Raw genomic sequence first — 27268 nt, 5'->3', positions numbered from 1 at the left:
TCTTTAAGCCATTTTGAGTTTATTTTTGTGTATGGCGTGTGGGAGTTGTTCTAACTTCATTGATTTACATGCTGCTGTCCGGTGTTCCCAACACCATTTGCTGAAGAGACTGTCTTTAATCACTGTATTTTCTTGCCCATCCTTGTCAAAGACTAATTGACTGTAGGTCTGTGGGTTTATTTTTGGGCTTTCTAGTCTGTTCCGTTGATCCATATGCCTGTGTTTATGTCAATAACATTCTGTTCTGATGACTGTAGTTCTATAGTGTTGTCTGAAGTCTGGGAGGGTTATTTCTCCAGCTTCATTCTTTTTCTTCATTATTGCTTTGGCAATTCTGGGTCTTTTGTGGTTCATATAAATTTAAGATTCTTTGTTCAAATTCTATAAAAAAAAAAAAGTCCTGTGTAATCTGATAGAGATCACATTAAATCTGTAGATTGCTTTGGGCAGTATGACCATTTCAACAATATTGATTCTTCCAATCCAGGAGCATGGGGGTATCTTTCCATTTTTTACAAACTTCTTTAATTTCCTTCATCAATGTTTTATAGTTCTCCGTTGAATTTTATTAAGTGTGTTTTCTGCATCTATTGAGATCATGATGTGGTTTTAGTCCTTTCTCTTGTTGTGAATTATTACATTGATTTGTATGTGTTGAACCACACTTGTTTCCCTGGGATGAACCCAACTTGATCATAATGTATGATCTTTTTTTATGTGCTGTTGCATTCTATTTCATAGTATTTCCTTGAGGATTTTTTGCATCTATGTTCTTCTGTGATATTGGTCTTTAATTCTCTTTCTTGGTGGTGTCTTTGCCTGTTTTTGGTATCAGACTGATGGTGGCTTCATAGAATGAGTTTAGGAGTATTCCCTCATGCTTTTTTTCTTTCTATCAGCTTTATAATGTTCTGGAAAGCACAAGAAGAAAATATTGTAAAGTGGCATAAGGCTGTGACTATGGTAAGTCCACCTAACTAGTAGTTTTCCCAACAACATAAATTCTTTTGTAACAAAAAGGGAGGGAAAATGACTGCTTTAAGATGTAAGATATGAAAGGCTATTCTACCACACACATTTCTTGTCAGTCACACAGAAGTTGTCAAATAATTATCCCCTGCCACTCAGAAAAAGATAATACTGTGAGAACACACTGTCCACAGAACCCCCTGTCCACTTCAGCATAGGCATCAATTTTTCTGCCCTGCTCAATGAGGACACACAGCCGTGGCTACAGGAAAGAGCCCTGATGCCCAAGCACCATCACATCCCATGACAGGAGCCATTCCCTTCCCCTGGGGGGGCAGACAAACTCAGAAAGCCCCAAAAGCCTGGGCGGATGGCCTTAGTAGTGTTCGTTTTTCAAGGCTCTGAGCACCAACCTATGTTGTTTGCATCCAAAAAGAGGCCATATTAACAGATACACACCATTATATATAAAATAGATAAGCACAAGGACCTACTGTATATCACAAGGAACTATATTCAATTTCTTGTAATAACCTACAGTGGAAAAGAATCTGAAAAAGAAAAAATATATATATATATACTGAATCACCCTGCTGTACAACTGAAATTAACACAACATTGTAAATCAAGTATACATCAATAAAATGTTTTGAAAATGCAGCTCTAAAGAGCAATACAGTCATGGTGTGAGCTGCCAGGCCCAGTGATGGAATTTTGAGAGGTGAATGTTTTAAAAAATAATTCCTAATACCCTGAGATAACTATTTCCAGGATGGTGTAATTTTACCTTTAAAAAGGGAAAGAAAAAAAAACCAAAATACAAAAAACTCAGACATCACCATCCTGGAATTAACCAGCACACAATTAAATTTTGGAAAAGAAAACACAAAACAGTAATGCAGTCATTCATCAAATTCAGAAAGCAAAACCAAAAATGCTAGCTCCTTACTGCTTGATTTCAAACAGAAGGGTGGTATAGGTTACAGCATGAAAACGTAATTCTAATACTTAAACAAACCTTCATAAAATGAACAGGACTGGCAAAAGTATGTTTCTGGTAATTCAACTCAGGGGATGTCCAAATATAATGCAAACAACTCATGCAGTTTTAAATTTTCCAGAAGCCTCCCCAACTTTTTTAAATAAGTAAAAAAAAAAAAAAAAAGGAATTGATTTTAGCAATATATTTATATTTAGTCCAATAGAGCCAAAATATTATCATTGCTGCATATAATCAACAGAAAAATATATGAGATATTTCACATGCTTTTATTCATACTAGACATTCAAAATCTGAGTCTATTTTACATGTACCGTGCATCTCAACTTTAGCTGGCTATGTATCAAGCAAGCAATAGTTACATGTGGCTAGCGGCTGCCACTTTGTTTTTTTGTGCTTTGTTTTGTTTTTTTGTTTGTTTGTTTTGTTTTGTTTGTTTGGGAGTGTAGTTAGGTTTTTATTGATTTATATTTAATGGAGGTACTGGGGGGTGAACCCAGGACCTCGTGCATGCTGAGCACATGTTCTATCACATAGCTATACCCTCCCCCCCTAGCAGCTGCCACTTTGGACAGGGCAGATCTCAATGGATACTTTGCACTTATTTGTAAGTCCAAGTCTTCTCAAAAAAGAATCCCAATGGCAACCTCTTAAATGGATGCCTTCAGAAAATATAATTTCAAATATAATTTTTAAGTTTTTCCACTTCACCAAGGATGCTCTCTACTGTGATAATCAAACAGATGGCTTCCCTATCCCTCATGGAGTCCCTGAAAGCAACTGGTAATTGGAGCAGAATGGGAGACTTCTGAACTCTCTGTGCCTTTGAGGATCACTTTGGAGAAAAGAGACATTTTACTTCTGTTCCAGTCTCTTCACCTCCCCAGAAAAGTGTCTTCACTTCATCACCATGTCCTTTCTTTCCTCGAATCCACCTCTCATTCCACTGCTATCGGTTTTAGCCTCCCCAAACAGAAAACCAGGGGTACTCCCCCATTTTTAACACATCACCAAGCCTCAGTGTGTCCTTCTACAAAAATACCCCACTACTTTTCCTCACCCTGACTTTGGCTTCTCCACACCCAGTCTCTTGTAGTCTACATGTGAACTAAGATTTAAGAATTACTCCACCTCCCAGCCCTGACACATACACCCTCACTGCTGTTAATGGCCTGTTGCCACTTTCTCAGACAGTGACCTTCATCTCCCCCACACCTGTGGTCCTGGTTGTTCATGGACCTGGGAATCTACCTTTGTGGGACTGTGGAATTCTGTTCATGCTAGTTCCATTCCAAGCCATCCGGTTCTAGACACATGTCCCACAAAACCATTTACAGTGATTCTGGACTCCCTGACCCCACCTTTCCTTGGAGCACATGCTCATCAACAGCACCCTGCCAACCCTAACCTCAGCAGGTCCACAGTGGAATCTGCATTCGGTTCCTCTCCACTCCCCACAAGCATGACTCACTCTGCTCTTCTACACATTCAGGGAAGAGGTAAGGTCCTTCCTATAGTTACAGTGTGTCTCCTACCACCATTCATCCCTACCTTCCTCCAGGGTGTTTCCAAATTTGGAATAAATGACACTTGTAAAAATCATCTGAACTTTGGAGAAGCTAGTGTGTGAATCAACCTATCTATCTTGCTATGGTGGCTTCAGAGATCTTTTAAAAGAACTAGATTAAACTGCATCCTGATTTTTCTTTATTGCATGTGAAAGTGTAATAAGAAGGTAATGGAAGATCTCCCTAATGTCTAATATAAACCAGGCTATAGAAAGTTGCCCGTTTTTATTAGGTTTTGAAGATTTTTATGTTTTTTTTAAAATTTTTTAAGTGAAAGGTCTTTATTTTAGAAAACAAATCAATATGATTAAATTTAAGTTTGACAGAATCTACTTTTAATGACAAACTAATAGCAAGTAATTCATGCCAAGAACTTGAGCTACACATTTCCATCTTGCATCTGCCAGAGACCAGTGATCAGTACAGAGATCGAGCTTGGTTTGATATTTATATTTGTAGCTGTGCTTCTTTAAATTTTTCTCAATGGAGGCAGCTAGCCCACCAAAATAATGTTTTCGACTTCTTTAAATTTTAAAGGCAGAAGAAAAACTCATTATGTTATTTGTCAGATCTTGTAAACTCTTGTAATTCTAGTACCCTCAGAGACCATAGTGATGGCTTCATAAGCAGTACATACAAGTGAATATTTTGATGATGCTGATTGGTAGACATATATCTCAAAACGTTTTGAGAAACTATTTCTTTGTGCTGTGGATGTATTTGAGGTCCCCCACTGCCTTGGTGCTGTGTTCTTCCACTTGGAGTGAGACACTCGCTCCCCTGTCACAGCTAAGATGGCTGATCAGAGAACATGGAGTGAGCATCAGCTAGCCTGAAGTCCCTAACACTTCCCTTCCATGTCGGATTTCCATGAGAATGAAGCCCAAAGGGAAAAACGAAGAGTGGAAGATATTAAATTTGGTTTGGGCTCATTGCTTGTTTTTCTCAAAATCAGTTCAAGTTTCCTCCTAACCCACTGTGATTTCATTTGGACAGTGACAGTGGGTTCATCTGTATGTGCTCTCTGAGCATTTTTGCTAGTTTAATGACAACTTTTTTTTTTACTTTTTAAAATTGAGTTATAGTTAGTTTACAATGCCTCAATTTCTGGTGCACAGCACAATTCTTCAGTGATACATAAATATACATATATTAATTTTCATATTCTTTTTAAAAAATTGGCTACCACAAGATATGGAATATAATTTCCTGTGCTATACAGTAAAACTTGTTTATCTATTTTGTATATGTCACTCAGTATCTGCAAATCTCAAATTCCCAGTTTATCCTTTCAAAATCCCCTCTCCCCTGGCAACCACAAGTTTGCATTATATGTCTGTGAATCTGTTTTTGTTTTACATATAAGTTCATTTGTCTTATTTTTTAGAGCCCACATATAAATGTTATGTGGTATATTTCTTTTTCTGGGTTAATTCACTTAGAATGACATTCTCCAGGGACATCCACGTGGCTACAAATGGCAATATGTTCTCAATTTTCATGGCCGAGTATTATTCCATTGTATAAATATACCACAACTTCTTTATCCAGTCATCTGTCAATGAACATTTAGGTTGCTTCCATGTCTTGGCTATTGTAAATAGTGCTGCTATGAACATTAGGGTGCAGGTGTCTTTCGGAATTAGGGATTCTTCTGTATATATGCCCAGGAGTGGGAACACTGCATCATATGTTAAGTCTACTTTTGGTCTTTTGAGGAATCTCCATACTGTTTTCCACAATGGCTACACAAAACAACATTCCCACCAACAGTGTAGGGGGGTCCCTTTTCAACAACACCCTTTCCAGCATTTGTCAGACTTTTGAATGATGGTCATTCCGACTGGTGTGAGGTGAAGCCTCATTGTAGTTTTAATTTGCATTTCTCTGATAATTAGAGGTATTGAGCATTTTCTCATGTGCCTTTGGCCATTTGTATGTCTTCATGGGAGAATTGCTTGTTTAGGTGTTTTGCCCATTTTTTGGATTGGGTTGATTTTCTTTTTCTTATTAAGTCGTATGAGATGTTTATATATTCTGGAGATTAAGCATTGTCAGTTTCATCTTTTGCACATATTTTCTCCTAATCCATAGGTTGGCATTTTGTTTTGCCTATGGTTTCCTTTGTTGTGCAAAAGCTTTTAAGTTTAATTAGGTCCCATTTGTTTATTTCTACTTTTATATCTATTTCTTTGGTAGGCTGCCCTGGGGAACATTGCTGAGATGTATGTGAGATTATGTTCTGCTTGTGTTTTCTTCTAAGAGGTTTATTGTGACTTGTCTTATGTTTAAGTCTTTAATCCATTTTGAGTTTATTTTTGTGTATGGTGAGAGGGAGTATTTTAACTTCATTGATTTACATGCTGCTGTCCAATTTTCCCAACACCATTTGCTGAAGAGACTGTCTTTTTTCCATTGTATGTTCTTGCCTCCTTTGTTGAAGATGAATTGACCAAAACATTGTGGGTTCATTGCTGGGCAATTTTGTTCCATATGTCTGTTTTGTATCAATACCATGCTGTTTTGATTAATGTAGCTCTGTGGTATGGTCTGAAGTCTGGGAGGGTTGTTCCTCCAGCCTCATTCTTTTCCTTCAGTTATGTTTTGGCAATTCTGGATCTTTTGTGATTCCATATAAATTTTATAATAATTTGTTCCACTTCTGTGAAATATGCCCTTAGTAATTTGATAGGGATTGCAATAAATCTGTAGATTGCCTTGGGAAATGTGACCGTTTTAACAATACTAATTCTTCCAAACCAGGAGCATGGGATATCTTTCCATTTTTTAAAGTCTCCTTTAATTTCCTTGTAGTTCTCCATGTATAAGTCTTCTGCTTCCTTGGTTAGATTTACTCCTAGATATTTTATTACTTTAGATGTAATTTTAAAAGGGATTGTTTCTTTATTTCTTTTTCCTGTTGATTCATCATTAGTGTAAAGAAATGTAACTGATTTTTGTACATTAATCTTGTATCCTTTTGTACATTAATCTTGTGATCTTGTATCCTTGTACCTTGCCAAATTCTTTCATTAGTTCGCGTAGTTTTTGCCTGGGCCTTTTAGGGTTTTCTATATATAGTATCATGTCATCTGCATATAGTGACGATATTTTAGCTTCTTTTCCAATTTGGATCTCTTGTATTTCTTTTTCTTTCCTGATTGCAGTGGCTAGGACTTCCAAGATTATGTTGAATAAAAATGGTGAGAGTGGAGAACCTTGCCTTTTGCCAGATTTTAGTAGGAAGGTTTTCAGCTTTTCACCATTGAGTTCTATGCTGGCTGTAGGTTTGTCATAAACAGCTTTACTTATGTTGAGATATGTCCCCTCTATACCTACTTTGGTGAGGATTTTTATCATAATGGGCACTGAATCTTATCAAATGCTTTTTCTGCATCTATTAAGATGATCATGTGGGTTTTGTCCTTTCTCTTGTTGTTGGGGTATATTATTGATTGATTTGCATATGTTGAACCATCCTTGTGGTCCTGGGATAAACCTGACTTGATCATGGTGTATGAACTTTTCTATGTGCTGTTGGATTCTGTTTGCTAATATTATGTTGAGAATATTTGTATCTATGTTTCCTCAGTGATATTGATCTGTGAGTTACATTTTTAGTAGTGTCTTTGTCTGGTTTTGGTATCAGGGTGATGGTGACTTCATAGAATGAGTTTGCGAGTACCCCCTCCTTTTCAATCTTCTGGAAGATTTTGAGAAAGGCCGGTATGAGTTCTTCTTTGTATGTATGATAGAATTCCCCAGTGAATCCATGGAGTCCTGGACATTTGTTCGTTGGGAGATTTTTTTTTTTTTTATGCTTATCCAATTTCATTTCTAGTGATTGGTTTGTTCTAGTGGTCAGTTTATTCTTGATTCAGTCATGTGGACTGTATGTTTCCAGAAACTTGTCCGTTTCTTCAAGGTTATTCATTTACTTTCCATAAAGTTGTTCACAGTATTCTCATATGATATTTTGAATTTCTGTGGTATTGGCTGTAATTTCTCCATTTTCCTTTCTTATTTTGATTGTGCTCTGTCTTTTCTCTTCTTTGTGAGCTAGGCCCGAGGTTTGTCAATTTTATTTACTGTTTCAAAAAAAAAAAAAAACAACAACAGCTCTTTGATTGATTTTTTCTATTGTTTTTTAAATCTCTATTTTATTTATTTCCTCCCTGATATTTATTGTTTTCTTCCTTCTGCTGACTTTAGGTTTTGTTTGCTCTTCTTTCTCTAATTCTTTTAGTTGGTTAGTTGTTTATTTCAGAGTGTTCATCTTTTTTGAGGAAGACCTTTATTGCAATGAACTTTCTTCTTAGGAATATTTTTGCTGCATCCTATAGATTTTGTGTGGTTTTGATTTTTGTCATTTGTCTCAAAGTAGTTTTTAATTTCTTCTTTGATTTTATAATTGACCCATTGGTTTCTTAGTATCATGTTGTTTAATTATCATGCTGTCATTTCTTTCTCCTTTGTTTTTCTGTAGTTGATTTCTAGTTTCATGCATTGTGTTCAGAAAAAAAATGCTTAAAATAATTATTATTGTCTTAAAATTGTTGAGTCTTCTTTTGTGCCCAAGTACATGATCCACCCTAGAAAATGTTCCATGTGCACTTATGAAGAATGTATATTGTATTTTTTTTAGGATGTAATGTTCTGAAATATCAACCATGTCTAATTTGTATATTGTATCATTTAATTTCTGTTGCGTTATTAAATTTGCATCTGGAAGATCTTCCAGTGAGGATAATGGGATGTTTTAATTTCCTACCATTATTTTATTCCCAGCAATTTCTCCTTTTATATCTGTTAGTATTTGCTTTATGTATTTAGTTGCTCCTACATTGGGTGTAATTATGTTAATGGATGTAATATCTTCATCTTATATTGCTCCTTAAATCATAAAACGTTCTTCATCTTTCTTTATGGTCTTTGTTTTAAATTTCATGTTGTGTGAAATCAGTATTGCTACCCCTGCTTTATTTTCATTTCTGTTTGTGTGTAATATCTTGTTCAATTTTCTCACTCACAGTCTATTTGTGTCCTTTTCCCAAAGGTGGGTCTCTTGTATGTGGCATATTATAGGTTCTTGTTTTATTATCCAGTCTGTCATTCTAGGTCTTTTCATTGGAGCATTTAACCTATTGAAATTTAAAGTAATTTCTGATAAACTTTAGTTTATTGCCATTTTGAACTTAATTTTGCAGGTGATTTGGCATTTTTTCCCTTGTTCCTTTCTTTTTCTTATTGTGTGTGTGTGTTTTTTAAGTTTTTCTTCCTATTATCTTGGTTAATTTTTAGTTTTTGTGACTCTCTTGTAAGTTTTTGTCTTATGATTACCCAATTTTGTACATATATTAACCCATTACTGTATCTGTTTTAAACATATAGAAATATAAGCTCAAACCCATCCTACCGAGAATGATTTAGATGTCTTCTTTTACTATTCCATGTTTATTCTGTTGTAATTCATGCTATTTATCACCTTTCCAATTATGGTTTTCTCCTTTCAAAAGCAACCTACTTCTTTTTGATTTAGAGTATACCATTCAATATTTCTTTTAGTATAGATTTAGTGTTGCTAAATTCTTTTATTTTTGCTTGTCTGTGAAGATATTTATTTCTCCTTCTATTCTAAAGAATAGACTTGCTGGATAAATTATCCTAGGCTGAATATTTTTTGTTTGTTTGTTTTTCATTCAGGACTTTGAATATATCTTGCCACTACCTTCTGGCTTGTAGTGTTTCTGTAGAGAAATCAGCTGAAAGCCTTATGAGGTTTCATTTGTAACTAACTCTATTTTTCTCCTTATGCCTTTAGAATCATTTCTTTATATTTAACCCTGGCAATGCTGATTATAATATATCTCAGTGTGTGTCTGTTTGGTTTCTTCTTGTTTTGGTCCCTTTGTACTTCCTGTATTGGTATATCTGATTGCTTCTTTATGTTTCAGAAGTTCTTAATTAAGATTTCTTCAAATACTTTTTCAATCCCTTTTGCTTTTTCTTCTCTTTCTGAGACCCCTGTTATACATAGGTTTTGGCAAGTTTTATATTATCCCATAGGATAATTGTTTTCATTGAATTTTGTTCTTTCATTGGTTTTTATTTGTTTTCCTCTCTTCTGTTCTGATTAGTTGATTTCTGTTGTCCTGTATTCTCAACCACTTATTAATTCCTCTGCATTAAGTAGCCTACATTTTTTTTTTTACAACTTTTAACTCAGGTCTTATCTCAGCAAATGTGTTTTCCTATATTAATTCACACTTCTTTATAAAGTTTCAATTTCCTATCTTACATAGTCTTTGCCTCTATACACAATCACCTTTTGTGTCTTTAGTACTTTTATCTCCCCTTCTTTGAAATCATGATTTAATAGATTATCAAGGTCTATTTCATTGATCACTCTTTCAGGGGATTTTACCTGCTCTTTTAAATGGGAGTTGTTCCTCTACTTCTTTATTTTACTTATATCTCTCCTGCACTATTGATTATGGAGCATCAGTTATCTTTTCTGTTTCTAAAGGTTTTCTTTTTACTTATTTACCTAAAACAGATGCAGAAATAAAGCTAAAAAATAAATTTAAAAGAAGAGAATAAGATTTGAAAACAGATTATGAACAATAAAAGAACAAGTCAAAGAGAAATAAAAATTGAGTTGAGACAAATTTTAAAAGCCTTAAAATTAGAAAATAATATCTTAAAACTGATTATAATAAATAAGAGAACAAAACAAAGAGATAAAAAGAAAATTGTGAGAAATTAAAAATCTTAAAACAGGAAAAAATTTGAGAACAGAGTCTAATCAATAATAGAAGATTAAAGCAAAGAGAAATAAAAATGAAATTGAGACAAACTAAAAACAATTTACAATATTTTAATGTCTAATTTTAAAAGGGGTTAAACATAGAAACATAAAAATCTTTTAAAAGTAAAAATTTAAAAAGTAAAAGAAAAAACTGAAAATATGTGGATGTGTTCTTGTGGGCACTATGTGCTCTTAATAATTTTGTCTATAGCTCTGTCTGAAGTATGGGTGGTTACTATGTCTTCTTGACTTTTGCCTGTTATCCTTTTTGTTGGGGATTTGGCCTGTGATCTGGTAGTAAGAGTCTTCCCTGGCTATTAAATGAGATCTCCTTTTTATTTTGTGGTTGTTGCTGCTCCTGTTCTCACCCTGCTACATGAACTCCAGTCACTGGTTCCAGAGGCCCTCCAGTTGTGCCCCTGATCTGTGCTTCTCCTAGTGCCATGTGTCATGTCTCCTCCAAATGCTGCATTGTGGTGGTGCACTTGTGCATGATAGGTGGTTGGGTCACTCTGTCTTTCAGTGCCCCTCCCAACTTCACTTCAGTTCCATGCTCTCTAGGTGGACTTGGATAAAATGGTCATACCAGCCATCACCCCTGCTCTGTGGCAGAACTCTGCTCCTTGTTCATTTTTCTTAGAAGCATTAGCTCACAGAGGTACTGCAGCAGAACTTTCCTATTTTGGGGGCAGTAAACAAATCTGAGTCCCCCCTATGAGGTTGCAGAGCCCCTAGGTAGGGATTGAGATTTCAACCCTGCCTCCACCTGGGTGCACATTAGAGTATATGGTGGGTGTGGTTGAGTCCCACCTCTCTTCTCCAGAAAAGGCACCAGAAATGATGCCACAAGCCTTCAAAGACAAAAGCTATGGCACCCCTCCCCCCAGGGCACACCAGCAGTGTTGCTTTGCCTTTTTTTTCATATTTTATGTGAGACTCATGTTGTTCTGCTCTGTATACCTTTCCAGTGATGGCAAACAGCACATTGAAATCTCCTGAGGTTGCCTCTGTACAGTTGGCCCAAGTCCTCCATCAGGCTCAGGCAGTCTGTTTCATCCCACACCTGCTGTTTCGTGTCTAAGCTTGGGGATCATGAGGACCCTTTCTGCCCATTTAACTTTGTTCTGTCAGTCAAGGGCTATTCTATACAATTTCAAGCCTCAGAGGTTCCCCCTCCATCCAGCTGAACTCTTCATTGGAGTGGGAGAGACCCAACAAATGAGCACTATACCACCTTTGCTCCTCCCTCCCCATGGGACTAGACAGCACTATTTCCCCTTTTCTTCCTTTTATTTTCCTTTTCTCCTACCAGATTAATGGCATGTTTTGTCTTTTGATGAAGGTGAAGTTCTGTCAAAGTTCATCAGACTTTCTGATTGGATAGGTGGGTCAGTGGATGTCAGTCTTGGTGCATTTGTGGGAGAGGGTGAGCTAAGAGTGTTGTTCTACTCTACCACCTTGGCCCTTCTTGATTTTTTTCTTTTTTTAATTGTACAGTAGTCTAGTGTCTGTATAAGTGTCAATTGTAGTGGGATTTTGTTCAGTAAGCCTAAAATCTCTACTTTGAAATAAACTACTGGGTTTATAAAAAAGAACTAAGTTAACAACTGCAAGCCAGCATCATCCACTCAAGGGTGTGTTAGAGAAGGATGGAGGGGAGGAAGGGGAGAGGGGGAAGAGACACAAAGGGTGAGAGAGTGGAGAAGGAGGAAGTCCTACCTGCTAAAAAGTGGATGCTTGCTGCCTTTCAACACAGCGCAGTGCAGGGGCACCCTACTTTATGCAGGAAGAGCTACCTGTCTGGACTCTGATCTACAGACACTGCTCTCAGTTTCTACTCTGGAGATGAGCTGGTGCTGCTGGAGGAGAGGGTGGAGTCAGGGCAATGGTGGTTGGATGGAAGCCTCTGATGTGAACAAGGAGCTGTGAGTTCAGACTTGCTCCTTAAGCCCCTAAAGGACAATGAGCAAGTGAGTTCTTCTAGAGAGACAAGGAGGGAGAGGGTCCTGTGGTGCTCCCACTGACTCTCCAAGCATCCAACTTGGAATTCTGCCTCAGGCTGACACCTTTGATCAAGAAACAACACAGGTTGCTTTTATTTCCTAATTTAATAAAAGCCTTTTGTTCACTTCCACGGGAAGCATAATAACAAATCTGAGCTACATTAAGAAGAAGGAAAATCCTCACTGAGCACCTACCCTGCACCAGACATGGTATAAGGAACTTCGTGGCTGTGATCTCAGTGACATTTGACAAGTCACTAAGAACTGGGATGAAGGGACATGAGCAGAAACCAGAAGACAAAGACAAGCTGAAGGCAGATGTCATACAGACAATTCCACAAGAATGAATAGCAGAAGCAGAAAGTGGAGCTGGTGTGGGACCACATGGGCAAATTCCTAGGTTTGAATTCCAATGAACTAGGCAGGGAGGTAATCCTGGACTTAAAGCATAAAGATCATTTGTCTCACAGTTTCTCTGCATGACCAATTATTTTTGTTTGTTTCTTTTTGCTGTCCTAGATTTTCCTAAATGGCAATTTTTATACTTCTTCATCAACCATTCCCTTGACTGCTTCTCTTTCAACTCATATGCATAAAAGACTTCACCCCAGGACCAGATAACAAAACAGTTAATAACAGGAAGGATAAGCCTTCAGAACTTGCCAAGCAAAAGGAGAGATTGGTATGCACAAAGGTAAATATGTAAGATGATGAATAATTGAAATTTAAATGAGTGGCTCACAGTAGTGCTCAAAAAGTTCAAAGAGGAAAGGAAGGCAGGTGGAAGTGGTCCTGTTTGTGTGTGTTTGTGTGTGTGAGCATGCATGCTGGGAAAGGAATTCGGTAATGGATGAAGACATCATGCAAGATGGTTGAAGTGTCGGTAACAGTCTTTGGAATATGAGTTGAGAAAGGGAAATAAAAAGTTGAATTTGGAAATGATGCTTGAGGCCAGAATGTAAAAGGCCTTGAAGGTCAAATTAAGATGTGCTGTCATACATTATGTCTTGTCTTTCACATCAATATATGTTGACCCTCTTAGAAATGGTGAATTAGAGAGGAGATGAAGGGTTCCTTTAAAGAAGAAATCTAGGCAAACAACAGCACACTGAGGAAATGGTACCCAGCAATTGCATTCCACAAGATTAAGTACATTAGCATTTCTAAAGAAAAATAATAATTTATAGTACTGTATGTTTCCTACTACCTACAGAGTTAGAAAATTGCTCAGTAACATTGAATTTGAAATATTCAAAGGGTGAGCTAGACAGACACCAAGTAATCTTTTGTATGGTTGAGTGTGTGTTTCAAAATGTTTCAGTTTTTCCTGACAGTGGCCACTTTTATTAGGTATTTACCTAGAAGCAGATTTGCTGGAATAGGTTTATCTGTATGTTCAGGTTAAAGTGGATACTGACAGATATTTGCTTCTCAGGTGATTGTACCAATTTACATGCTCATCAGCAATGTAGCATTCTTTATGTGCTCCTGAAAGTTAGGAAGTTCTGAGCCTCAATTCAGTTCTACAAAGGGTAAAATTTTAAACAATCTCCTTTGTAGTTCTCATGCATACCAAATTTTTAGAGTTATTATCAGTGGTATAATAAATAAATTATCTGTCCTTTATTTCTTGTACCAGACACAGAACTTCAAAACTCTTGGAATTTCTTGAGTGAGAAGACCGTCTATTATGCTAATGAGGTGACTCATAGTAGTGGGCCCCAAGTTAACTTCAGCATGAGCACTAATCCCAGAAAGACCAGCCACATAATTAGAGGGTTAAAAATTAGGGACACGCTGGACTCTGGGAAAATGGGAGTAGATGGTGCTGGAGATGGAGATTAGTCATGTGTCCAATGATTTAATAAATTATAAAGCCCAAGTAAAACCTCTGGACTTCAAACTCAGTGATGCTTTCTGGTTTGTGAATACCCAGAATCCACTTGCAGCCAGTGTCTGAGTTTGGCATATACTAAGTCTGTGTAATTTATTTGTTGAACAACTTAATGCACTGATTCTAACCTGAGTCTTACATCCAACTCTTGTATCATTCTGGAAGTATAAAGTCTACGAGCTTGTGTCTCTCATGGTGAAGCTTGACATTTTTGTCCATGTAGGGAGATTCAGGAAAGGTATGACTAAACAGTGGGAATATTACTGTGTGGAAAAAGGCATCATCATAGAAAATGAAATCCTCTAACACAACAATTTTCAGTTCAAAGCAAGCCAAAACAAATTGACTATTCCACTTGTGACCTAAGCAGTGAGCATTGGTATCTCCAGTAAGATTTGGCCTCTCCAGTAAGATTAACAAGAGGACAGATGACTGGATAAAGAAGTAGTATATTTATACAATGGAATAATGCACATCCATAAAAAAATAATAAAATAATGTCATTTATAGCAACATGAATGGACTTAGGAAATATCATTCTAAGTGAACGCAGAAAGAGAAAGAAAAATGCCATATGATATCACTTACATGTAGCATCTAAAAAATAGATGAAATTATTAAAAAAAACTCACAGACATAGAAAACAAACTTATGGTTTCCAGAGGGAGAAGAGAGTAGGAAGGGCTAAATTGAGAGCTTGAGATTTGTAGATAATAATATATATATAATATATAAAAAACAATTCCATATTGTATAGCACAGAGAACTATATTCAATATCTTATAGTAACTTATGGTGAAAAGGAATATAAAAAAGAATATATGTATGTTAATGTATGACTGAAGCATTATCCTGTTCACCGGAAATTGACATAACATTGTAAATTGACTATACTTCAATAAATAAATATATATGGATATATTTTAATTATGCATTAAAATTCAACAATAAACTTTTATTCTCTAAAAGAAAGAGGAGAGTGAATGGAGAAGCAATTTGAAATGTATTTTGTATTACATTATCTCATAATATAAGGATGATTCTAGTCTATAATTAATAAATAACTTGTAAGACTTAAACCCAGCAGAGAAAATACTTAAATATTTACTTTTGGGAAATTAGATTTTGCCCAAGAGGAAAAAAATCTCAAACTGATATTAGACATCCACCAATAGACATTCAAAAGAAGTGCAGTGTCTTCCAGTATTAGATTGACATGTTCACCTTTATTTCCTAGAATTATACGGATTGTGGGGGAATGGAATTAAGATAAAACTATGTTTGACTTTGGATGTCTGGATAAGACATTTTAGTTTTAATTTTTTTCACAGTGGAGAGTGGAGAAGTTTTGAAAGGCAGCTATGCTCACCACTATACCACCAATGCCTTCGAATGGAGAAGTTTTGATCAGTAGAGGGAAGAGAAGAAATTAGTACCACAGAAAAAGGCATTATCAAGGAAGGTAGAACAAAGATAACTGATATTCACTGTACATGGCTACCAGACTTTCCATTAGTTCATCCTTTTATTGAAAATTCATAGGATTACACTTACATTTACTTCTTCCCTGCAGAATGTGCTGTCAATTTCTTAAAAAATAAGAAATGTCATGTTAATTTTCAGACAGGTATACAATATCTGTCTGAATAGATCATGGAAACATTGTTTGAGAATTCTGGCCAATTATTAGTAATTTCAGTATCAAATCTAAGAAAGAGGAGTCAGGAGCAGCCAAGATGGTGGAGTAGAAAGACACTAGTAGCTCACCCTTTCCCACAAATACACCAAGAGAAACACCCCAGGACCCACCCATTCACTCAGAACACCTACTGAACATTGACAGAACATCACCTTGTTCAAAAGACAAAATTCACCACAAATCTGGTAGGAAAAAAGTAAAAGGAAAATAGCGTGGGATGGATCCCACAGTGTGGGAGTGACAAATAAGGATTCACACTCTTAAACTGGGGGGGACGGAGGACTCCAAGTCTTGTATCAGGGCAAAGTAGCCCTTGACCCACAAAACAATAAGTAAAATTAACACTAAATTTCCATGTGACCTCAGCCCTAGACACAAACCAGCAGGGGGTGGGCTGGGGATGGCTGCCAGAACCACGTGGTGGACTGGGGCCAACTGCACAGAGGCAATCTCAGGGGGCTGGAGTATGCTATGAACTATGTCTGGGAGGATATAGAGAACAGAACAGCCTGAGTTCTCCATAAAATTAAAAAAAAGAAAACAATACTGCTGGTGTGCACTGTAGGGAGGAGCACAATGCAGCTGGGCCATAGCCTTTGTCTACACAGGCCTGTGGCACCATTGCTGATGTGTTCTTAGAAGAGAGGCAGGGCTCCAGCACAACCACCATATCCCTTAGTGTTCAGCTCCCAGGCAGAGGTGGATTTGAAACATGAATTCATACCCAGAGGGTCCACAACTTCACATGCAGGACTGAAATTTGTTTACAACACCAAGCAAAGGGGACCATTTTGCTATGCAGGTGTCTTTGTGGACCCACACCTCTAAGACAAATGGGCAAGGACTAGAGTTCTGGCACAGAGTGAGGGTGAGTGCTGGTGTGGCCATTTTCTGTGAGCCCACCTACCCTGAGTGGATGCAGCACTGAGAGTAGTTCTGACCAAGTAGCATGGCCTGTGGGCCTCTGGGAAGAGTGAGCAGAATTTGCAAAGTGGGGTGATTGAAGGGGCAGCATTTGGCACTTGGCATGGTGCTGATCTGGTAGCATGAATGCAGTCACTGAGTGCTGGAAGCCCTTCTGGTTTAGGCATCTAAGACAGGTGAGCAGAGTTTGTGTATCAGGGCAAGTGCAGGTGCAGTGTTTGCTGCTGGTGATGTCACTGACCTGATAGGGCATCACCAACCAAGTGTGTGACACTGACATTCCTGTAACTAAAGCTAGGATAAGGGCAGAGTCAAGAAAAAGTACTTAAACTGCTCCAACCCCACCTACTATGCACCAGAGCTCAGAATCAGGTCTGGAAGCCTCACTCCCAACAAAAAGGAAACAGACCCAGTCCCTGACAGAGCTGTGACAACCACAGAACAAAAAGGAGACCACACTAAAAAACCAGAGAAGGCTCTGGTCACCACAACACCAGCCACATCCTTAATCAAAAGGATAACAGATAACACACATAGAAGAAAGACGTGGCTACCATCCATACTAAAAACAGACATAGCGAAAAAATTATTAGGTGTGCACAGTCTACACAGGAACACAACCTCTTCAAAAAAAAATCCCTTGAAGGCCAGAGAAGATAACTGATACTTCATAATCCATAGTGCCAGAGAGATATAAGTAAAATGAAGAAGGAGGGGAATGATTCTCAATTAAAAGAACAATAGAAATCCCCAGAAAGAACAGTCAATGAAATACATCTGAATAGTCTACTAGATCATGTCTTCAAAACTGGAGTGATGAAAGCACTGAAAGAAATTAAAGAGACTATAAATAGAGAGAGAGAACATTATGGAAAGGAAATTGAAAATATAAAGAGGAGATAATTAAAAACATAATACTCAATGGCTATGAAAAGAGCCAAGCGATAGAGAGTCAAAAACAGACTAGACAATGCAGAAGAATGAATAAGTGACTTAGAAGACATGATAAGAGAATTCACCCAATCAGAAACGCAGACAGAAAAGCAAGAGGAAAAAAAAAAAAAAAACAATGAAAGCAATATAAGGGATCTATGGGATAATATAATACATTCCAACCTATGCATAATAGGGGTCACAGAAGGAGAAGAAAAAGCAAAAGGGATTGAAAAGGTATTTGAAGAAATCATGACTGAAAGTATCCCAAACCTAAAGAAGCAATCAAATATCCAAGTACAGGAAGCACAGAGAGTACTCAAGAAGAAGAACCCAAATAGACCTACACCAAGGCATATTAAAATTAAGATGGTGAAATTTAAAGATAAAGAAATTACACTAAAGGCAGCAAGAGAAAAATGAATTGTTAGTTATAAGGAAAACTCCATAAGGCAATCTTTTGGTTTCTCTTCACCAACACTGCCAGCCAGAAGGGAGTGGCAATATATATTAAAACTTCTGAATGAGAGAAAGCTGCAACCTAGGATAATTTATACAGTAAGGCTGTACTTTAGAATAGAAAGAGAAAGAATTTCACAGACAAGCAAAAACTAAAAGAATTCAGCAATACTAAACCTATGCTAAGGAAATAATGAAAGGTTTACTCTAAATAGAAAATAAGCAGAGGACAAGGGCAAAAATGGTGGAGTAGAAGGACACTTGTAGCTCACCTTCTCCCACAAATACACCAAGACTGATATCCATGAACCCACCCATCCAATCAGAACAATTGCTGAACTTTGACAGAACATTGCCTTCTTCAAAAGACAAAATACATTGCAAATTGAGTAGGAGAAAAGAAAAAAAAAAGGAAGAGAAAGGAAAATAGTGGTGAACCGGTCCTGCAGGGAGAGAGTGACAAAAGAGAAATAGCATTCATTTGCTAGGTCTCCTTCACTCCAAAGGAGAGGTCAGTGGGTTGGAGGGGGAACTGCCAAGGTTTGGATCTGGATGGAATGGCCTTTGACTGACAGAACTAAGTTAAGTGGGCACAAAGGATCCCTGTAATCCCCAGGCATAGACATCAACCAGCAGGGTTGGGACAGGACAGGCTGCCCGAGCCAGGAAAAGGACATGGGCCAACTCTACAGAGGCAAGCTTGGGGGACTTCAGTGAGCTATGTGCCATAGCTAGGGGGATATAAAGATCAGAAAAGCCTGGGTCCCTCATAAAATACACACACACACACACACACTCACACACACACACAAAGCAACACTGCAGGTGTGCCCTAGGGAGAGGGGCACTGTAGCATTTGTCTCTGCAGACCCATGGCACCATTATTGGTGTATCCTTGGGAGAAGAGGGGCAGGGCTTAATGACAACCACCATATTCTCCAGTGTGCAGCTCCCAAGTGAAAGTGGGGTTGAAACCTGAAGCTATACCTAGGGTTCGGCAACCTCATAGGTGAGAGTGAGATTTATTTACAGCCCCAGACAGAGGGAAACTTTCTGTAAAGGTGCCTCTGTGGACTCATGCTTCTAAGAGAAATGAGTAAGAAGCAGAGATTTGGCACAGAGCAGGGGCAAGGTCTAGTGAGACCATTTTCCCTGATCCAGGGACATGACTGGTGGGCCTTTAGAACCAGTGAGTGGAATTCAGGCAGCAGGGTAAGGATAGGTTCGGTGACAACAATAGAACAAAAAGGAGGCCCCACTAAATAGACAGGGCATGCTCTTGCCACCAGAACGCTGGCTACAACCCCAACCAAAGTAATAACAGGCAAAAGGGAATGAAGGAAGACTTGGCAACTACCCGTAAGAAAGAACTCTTAACAAAATTATAAGGGCACACAGTCTATAGAGAAATATATCCATATTTTCTGTAATTTTTACTTTAATTTTTTTTATATTTTATTCATTAACTTAATATTTTTTTTAAATATTTTTATTAATTTTTAAATTGATTTCAATTTGATTTTTATTTGTTTTGTTCTTCTGTTATTGATTATACACGTTTTCAATTTTTTTTATTTTGCATTTCTTTTTCATAGTTTTATTTCTGCATCCACTTCAGATAAATAAATGAATAAATAAAACCTTTCAGGACCAGAGTAGACAACTGATACTTCATAATCCATAGTGCCAAAGAAAGATAAGCAAGATAAAGAAGCAAAGAATCACTCCCAATTAAAAGAACAAGAGAAATTCCCTGAAAGAATAATCAATAAAACAGACTTTGATAGTCTGCTACATCATTATTACAAAAAATGACTGATCACAGTACTGAAGGAACTAAAACAAATTGTGCATAGAGACAGAATATGTCAAAAAAAAAAAAGGAATTAACACTATAAAAAAGAGCCACATAAAATTGGAAAACCCATTTTTTGAAATGAGAGCTAGTGGGCTAGATAATGCAGAGGAACAAATAAGTGACTTAGAAGACAGGAAAACAAAATCACCTAATCAGAACAGCAGAGAGAGAGAGAAAAACAAAGTAAAAGATATAAGTGACCTATGGTAAAATATAAAGTGTGTCAATGTATGCATAATTGGGGTCCCAGAAGGAGAAGAAAGAGCAAAAAGGATTGAAAAGGCATTTAAAGAAAAAATAACTGAAAACTCCCCAAACCTAAAGAAGCAATCAGATATCCAAGTACAGGAAGCACAGAGGGTCCAAAACAAGAAGAAACCAAACATAACCACATCAAGACATATTATAATCATGATGACCAGTTTTCTACTGAAAGGAAAAAAAAGTAATTGGAAAGGTGATAACTACAATGAATAACAACAGGATAAACATGAAATTGTAAGAGAGACATCTAAATCATTAAGATTGGGAGAGGGAAGCAAGAAAATTAAGAGTATTTTTCTTTTTTTCTTTTTCTTTTTCTTTTTGGCAGGATGGTTTGAACTTATATCACTATCTGTTTAAAACAAACAGACATAGTAATGGGTTAGTATATGTAAAAACCAGAGTAACCACATGACAAAAACTTACAACGGAGACACACACAAAATAAAACAGAGATAATACAAGGAAAATTATCAAACCACAAAAAGAAAAAGAAAGAAACAAAGAGGAAATACCAAATCAACTGCAAAACCAAGTTCAAAATGGCAATAAATACAAATCTATCAATGATTATTGTAAATGTCAATGGACTAAATGCTCCAATAAAAAGACAGAGTGGTATATTGGAAAATAAAACAAGAACATACCATATGCTGTATACAAGAGACATATTTTAGGGAGAAGAAGAGACATAGAGTGAGAATGAGAGGATTGAAAATGATATTCCATGCAAATGAAAAAAAAAAGTAGGAGTAGCAATACTGATTACAGACAAAATAACTTAAAAACTAAAGCCATAAATAAAGATAAACAGGGCACTATATAATGATTGAAGGCAAAATGCAAGAGAGGATAGTATACATGTTAACATAGAAGAACAAAACATAACAGAACCTAAATACATAAAGTGAATACTAACAAATATAAAGAGAGAAATCTATGGGAACACAATCATGGTAGGAGATTATAACACCCCATTCACATCACTTGACAGGTTCTTCTGACAGAAAGATAAAGGCAACACAGCAACTAAAAGATACAATGGAACAATTAGACTTGGTTGATATTTTTAGAATATTACATCCCCCAAAATTACAATATACATTCTTTCCAGTGCACATGGAACACTTTCTAGGATGGACCATGCACTTGGGCACAAAAGAAGACTCAACAATTTTAAGAAGATAGTAATTATTTTAAGCATTTTTTTCTGAACACAATGCCATGAAACTAGAAATCAACTACAGCAAAACAAAGGAGAAAAAAACAACAGCATGATGATTAAACAACATGATACTAAGAAACCAATGGGTCAATGATAAAATCAAAGAAGAAATTAAAAAATACTTTGAGACAAATGACAAAAATCACAACCACACAAAATCTATGGGATGCAGCAAAAGCAGTCCTAAGAAGAAAGTTCATTGCAATAAAGGCCTTCTTCAAAAAAGATAAACAATCTGAAATAAGCAACCTAACCAACCAACTAAAAGAATTAGAAAAAGAAGAGCAAACAAAACCTAAAGTCAGCAGAAGGAAGAAAACAATAAAGATCAGGGAGGAAATAAATAAAATAGAGATTTAAAAAATAGAAAAATTCAATCAAACGAAGAGATGGTTTTTTGAAAGAGTAAATAAAATTGACAAACCTCAGGCTTAGCTCACAAAGAAGAGAAAAGACAGAGCACAAATTATCAAAATAAGAAAGGAAAATGGAGAAATTACAACCAATACCACAGAAATTCAAAATATCATAAGAGAATACTGTGAACAACTTTATGGAAAATAAATGAATAACCTTGAAGAAATGGACAAGTTTCTGGAAACATACAGTCCACATGACTGAATCAAGAAGAAATTGACCACTAGAACAAACCATCACTAGAAATGAAATTGAATAAGTATTAAATAAAGAACAGAATATTTACATAAACTCAGAATATTTACATAATCTCAAATTAATAGATGCTTAAAAATAGTAGGTGAAATTTTGATGAAGAACAGAATATTTACATAATCTCAAGTTACTGGTTAGTCAGAAAGGAAAAAAGAACTTTATAGGGAAGAAACCTAATAGACACCACCTAATGCAGTGATGAACTTAGCATCACCCATAAGTGGAAAAACTGACATATTGTGCCATCTAAAGTAACACTTTGGGAAGAACATAGCATCACTGATGCCTGTTGTGCTTCTGCTAACAATACATGACATGGAACTAGTCATGAGACAATATCAGAAAACTATAAAATGGACACTATAAAATTAATGACATGTGTTCTTCAAAAATCATAAGATCATGAAAGAAAAGAAATGCTGAAAATTGTTCCATACTAAAGGAGAATAAAAGTACAAATCAAATGAATACTATTTTTCAATATCTGAGCACAAATATTAGATATTATAGATATAATATTAGACATTATAACTCCTATAAGAACAAAAAGTCATGATTAAAATTTTAAAGGAAGATATGCAAATGTCTCATCCAATAGAGAATAATAAGAAAGAGCTTACTTTAAAAAAAAAAGGAATGGAAAACCTGAAGTTGAAAAGTTTAACTGAATTTAAAAATTTGCCAGAGAAATGATAATGTCAAGAGAATGACAGAGAAGACATTTGGAGAAAATCTTTTCAAAAGGCACATCTGATAAAGGACTGTTATCTTCAATATACACAAAACACTTAAAACTCAACAGTGAAACAAAAATACCTGATTAAATGTAGCCAAAAGTCATTAACAGACATCTCAACAAAGAAAATACACAGAGGGCAAATAAACATATGAAAAAATGTTCTGCATCATATGTCATTAGGTAAATGGAAACAAACATATTAGAACACCCCAAATTCAGGACACTGACAACACCAAATCCTGGTGAGGATGTGGATCTATAGCACTTCTTATTCACTGCTGATGGGAATGCAAGATGGTAGGGAATCTGTGGAAGACAGTTTGGCATCTTCTTAAAAAGCTAAACACTCATGCACAATATAATCCAGCAGTTGCACTCCTTGGTATTTACCAGAAGGAGTTGAAAACTTATGTCCACACAAAAAACAATATATAGATGTTTAGAGCAGCTTTATCCATCTTATCCAAATCTTTGAAGCAACCAAGATGCTCTTCATTAGGTAATGGGTAAACAAATTGTGGTACAGCTGGACAACAGAACAATATTCTATGCTAAAAACAAATGAGCCATCAAGGTATGAAAAGACATGGAAGAAATTTGAATGCCTTTTTTTTTTTTTTGAATGGCTATTACTAAGTGGAAGAAGCCAATTGGAAAAGGGTACATATTGTGTGATTTCAACTATGTGATATCTTAGAAAAGGCAAAACCATATGGACAGTAAAAAGGCTGATGGTTGCCAGGGATTTTGGATGGGAGAGCTGAATCGGCAAGCAATGAAGATTTTGAAGCTGGTGAAAATACACCATTTGATACTATAATAATGCATGTATGTCATTACACATTTGTCCAAATCCACAGAATGCACACCAAGAGTGAAACATAATAAAAACCATGAGCTTCAGGTGATAAACATTTGTCATTATTGGTTCATCAACAGTAACAGATAGAAACGTCCCCCACCAGAGTGGCCTAATAGGGAAGGTTGTGCAAGTATGGGGACAGGGCATATGGGCAATCTCTGTACCTTCCTCTCAGTTTTGCTGTGGATTTAAAACTGCTCTTGGAAAACATCTATTTAAAGTTTTATTAGTCATAACCACAGAGAATATATGCTTTGCAGGAAAAAGCAGTCCTAGGAGGGAAGCTCATAGTAATACAGGACTTCCTCAAAAAAGAAGAACAATCTCAAATAAACATTCTAACCTACTAGCTAAAAGAATCAGAAAAACCAAGAGCAAACAAAAGCAAGTTAGCAGAAGAAAGAAAATAAGAAAGATCACGGAGGAAATAAATAAAGATTAAAAAACAATGGAAAAAATCAATATACCAAGAGCTGGTTTTCTGAAAGAGTAAACAAAATTGACACATCTCTGGCCAAGCTCATGAAGAAGAGAAAAGAGGGAGCAGAAATAAACAAAATAAGAGAGGAAAATGTAGAAATTAAAAACAATACCACAAAATACAAAATGTCATATGAGAATACTATGAACAACTATGAGGAAATAAAATGGATAACCTAGAAGAAATGGACAAGTTTCTGGAAATATAGAGTCCACCAAGACTGAATGAAGAAGAAATTGACCACTTGAACAAACCAATCAGGAGAAAACAAATTGAATTAGAAATAAAAGGCTTACCTAGAAACAAAAGTCCAGGACCAGAAGGCTTCACTGAGGAATTTGACCAAACATACAGAGAACTCATAACAGTCCTTCTTGAACACTTCCAGTAGACTGAAAAAGAGAGAGTACCCCCAAACTCATTCTATGAAGCCACCATTAGCCTGATACCAAAAACAAAGGTACTACCAAAAAACATGTACTAATATCACTGGTGATCATAGATGCAAAACTCCTCAACAAAATATTAGCAGAGTCCAACAGCACATAAAAGAGATCATACACCATGATCAATTTGGATTCATCCCAGGAACACAAGGATGCTGCAACATACATGAATCAATCAATGTAATGCATCTCAACAAGAGAAAGAAAAAAAAAAACACACACACAATCATCTCAATAGATGCAGAAAAATCATTTGATAAAATTCAACACTAATTTATGATAAAACACATTACCAAAGTGGTTATAGAGGGAACACATCTCAACATAATAAAAGTTTTTTTTAAACTTTTTAAAATTGTTATAGTCATTTTACAATGTTGTGTCACATTCCAGTTTAGAGCACAATTTTTCAGTTGTACATGAACATACATATATTCATTGTCACATTGTTTTTTGCTGTGAGCTTCCACAAGATTTTGTATATATTTTCCTGTGCTATATAGTGTAATCTTCATAAAGGACAAGGTTGTCACTCTCACCAGTTGTATTCAATGTAGTCTTGGAAGCCCTAGCCACAGCAATCAGGTAAGAAGAAAGAAATGAAAGGGATCCAAATAGGAAAAGGAAGAGGTAAAATTGTGACTATATGCAGATGACATGATACTGTATACAGAAAAATTTGAAAGTTTCACACAAAACTTCTAAAACTAATAAAAGAATTTGGCAAGGTAACAGATTCAATGTTAATGGACAAGAATTGGTTGCATTTCTTGATACTAATAATGAATCATCAGGAAAAGAATTTAAAGAAACACTCCCTTTTAAAATAGCACCCAAAGTAATAAAATATCTAATAATAAATTTAATCAAGTAGGTGAAAGTTTTATAAATGAAGGACAATGAAACTTAGATTAAGGAGATTAAAGAAAACCTGAAAAAATGGAAAGATAGCCCATGCACCTGGATTGGAAGAAAAATATTGTTAAAATGCTCATACTGCCCAAGGCAATTTACAGGTTTAATGCAACCTGTATTAAATTAACTAGGACATACTGCACAGAAATAGAACAAATCATATTAAATTTTATATGGAATCACAAAAGACACAAAATTGCCAAAGCATAGCTGAAGAAAAAGAATAAGGCTGGAGAAATAACCCTCCCAGATTTCAGAAAATACTACAAGCTACAGTAATCAAAACAGCATAGTATTAGTACAAAAACAGAAATATGGATCAATGGAACAGGATAGAAATCCCAGAAATAAACCCAGAAAATTTTGGTCAATTAATCTTCAACGAAGGTGGCAAGAACATACAATGGAATAAACAGAGTCTTTTCAGCAAATGGTGTTGGAGAAACTGGAGAGCAGCATGTAAATCAATGAAGTTAGAATACTCCCTTATACCATACACAAAAATAAATGCAAAATGGATTAAAGACTAAAACATAAGAGAAGACGCAATAAACTTCCTAGAAGTAATCATAGGCAAAACATTATCTCACATGCATCTCAACAATATTCTACTAGGGCAGTCTACCCAAACAATAGAAATAAAATCAAAACTTAGCAAGTGGGATATAATTAAACTTACAAGCTTTTGCACAGCAAAGAAAACCATAAACAAAACAAATCGGCAACCTATGGAATGGGAGAAAATATTTGCAAAAGATGAAATTGAATGGCTTGGTCTCCAGAATATATAAACAGCTCATATGACTTAATAAGAAAAACAACTCAATCCCAAAATGAGCAGAAGACCTAAACAAGCAATTCTCCAATGAAGACATATAAATGCCCAATAGGCTCATGAAAAAATGCTTAAAATAACTAATTATCAGAGAAATGTAAATCAATACTACAATGAGATATTATCTCACACTAGTCAGAATGGCCATCATTCTAAAGTCTACAAATGAAAAATGCTGGAGGGGGTGTGGAGAAAAGGGCTCCCTAATATGCTGTCGGTGTCAATGCAGTTTGGTGCAGCCATTGTGGAAAACAGTATGGAGATTCCTAAAAAGACTAAAAATACAAATAACTTATGATGCAACAATCCCACTCCTGGGCAATTGTACAAAGGGAATGCTAAATCAAAAATACGTCTACACATCCTACAGCCAGCATAGTACTCAATGGTGAAAAATGCAAAATCTTCCCATTAAAATCTGGAACAAGACACGGTTACCCACTATCACCACTCCTATTCAACATAGTCTTGAAAGTCCTAGCCACAGCAATCAGGCAAGAGAGAGAAATAAAAGGGATCCAAATTGGAAAAGAAGAGGTAAAATTGTCACTATATGCAGATGACATGATATTATATATAGAAAACCCAAAAAACTACTAGAAATAATCACAGAATTCAGCAAGGTAGCAAGTTACAAGATTAGCATTCAAAAATAAATTTCATTTCTTTACACTAATGATGAATCAACAGAAAAAGAATGTAAAGAATCAATCC

General features: G+C 36.1%; 1 protein-coding gene across 5 annotated transcripts in view; it reads left to right on the top strand.

Annotated features, from left to right (window-relative positions):
- LOC116151867 (junction-mediating and -regulatory protein) overlaps positions 1-15097 on the top strand; it is a 67943-nt gene extending 52846 nt beyond the window's left edge. For 3 of the 5 annotated variants that reach the window (XR_010379883.1, XM_064483785.1, XM_064483786.1), the window contains one exon: positions 12868-15096. Coding sequence is in view for 2 of the 5 variants with exons in the window: in XM_064483785.1 (XP_064339855.1) it covers positions 12868-12969 (102 nt within the window). In the remaining 3 variants the exon portion in view is untranslated. Of the gene's footprint in view, positions 1-12867 lie in introns of all 5 variants that reach the window. The other 2 variants (XR_010379885.1, XR_010379884.1) reach the window with 2 other exon arrangements.
- The last annotated feature ends 12171 nt before the right edge of the window (positions 15098-27268 follow it).

The sequence above is a fragment of the Camelus dromedarius genome, unplaced genomic scaffold, assembly GCF_036321535.1.
Source record: "Camelus dromedarius isolate mCamDro1 unplaced genomic scaffold, mCamDro1.pat HAP1_SCAFFOLD_163, whole genome shotgun sequence".
NCBI classification, from domain to species: domain Eukaryota; kingdom Metazoa; phylum Chordata; class Mammalia; order Artiodactyla; family Camelidae; genus Camelus; species Camelus dromedarius.
The sequence above is the reverse complement of the archived record's forward strand: the minus strand, read 5'-3'. Positions and strand labels throughout refer to the sequence as shown.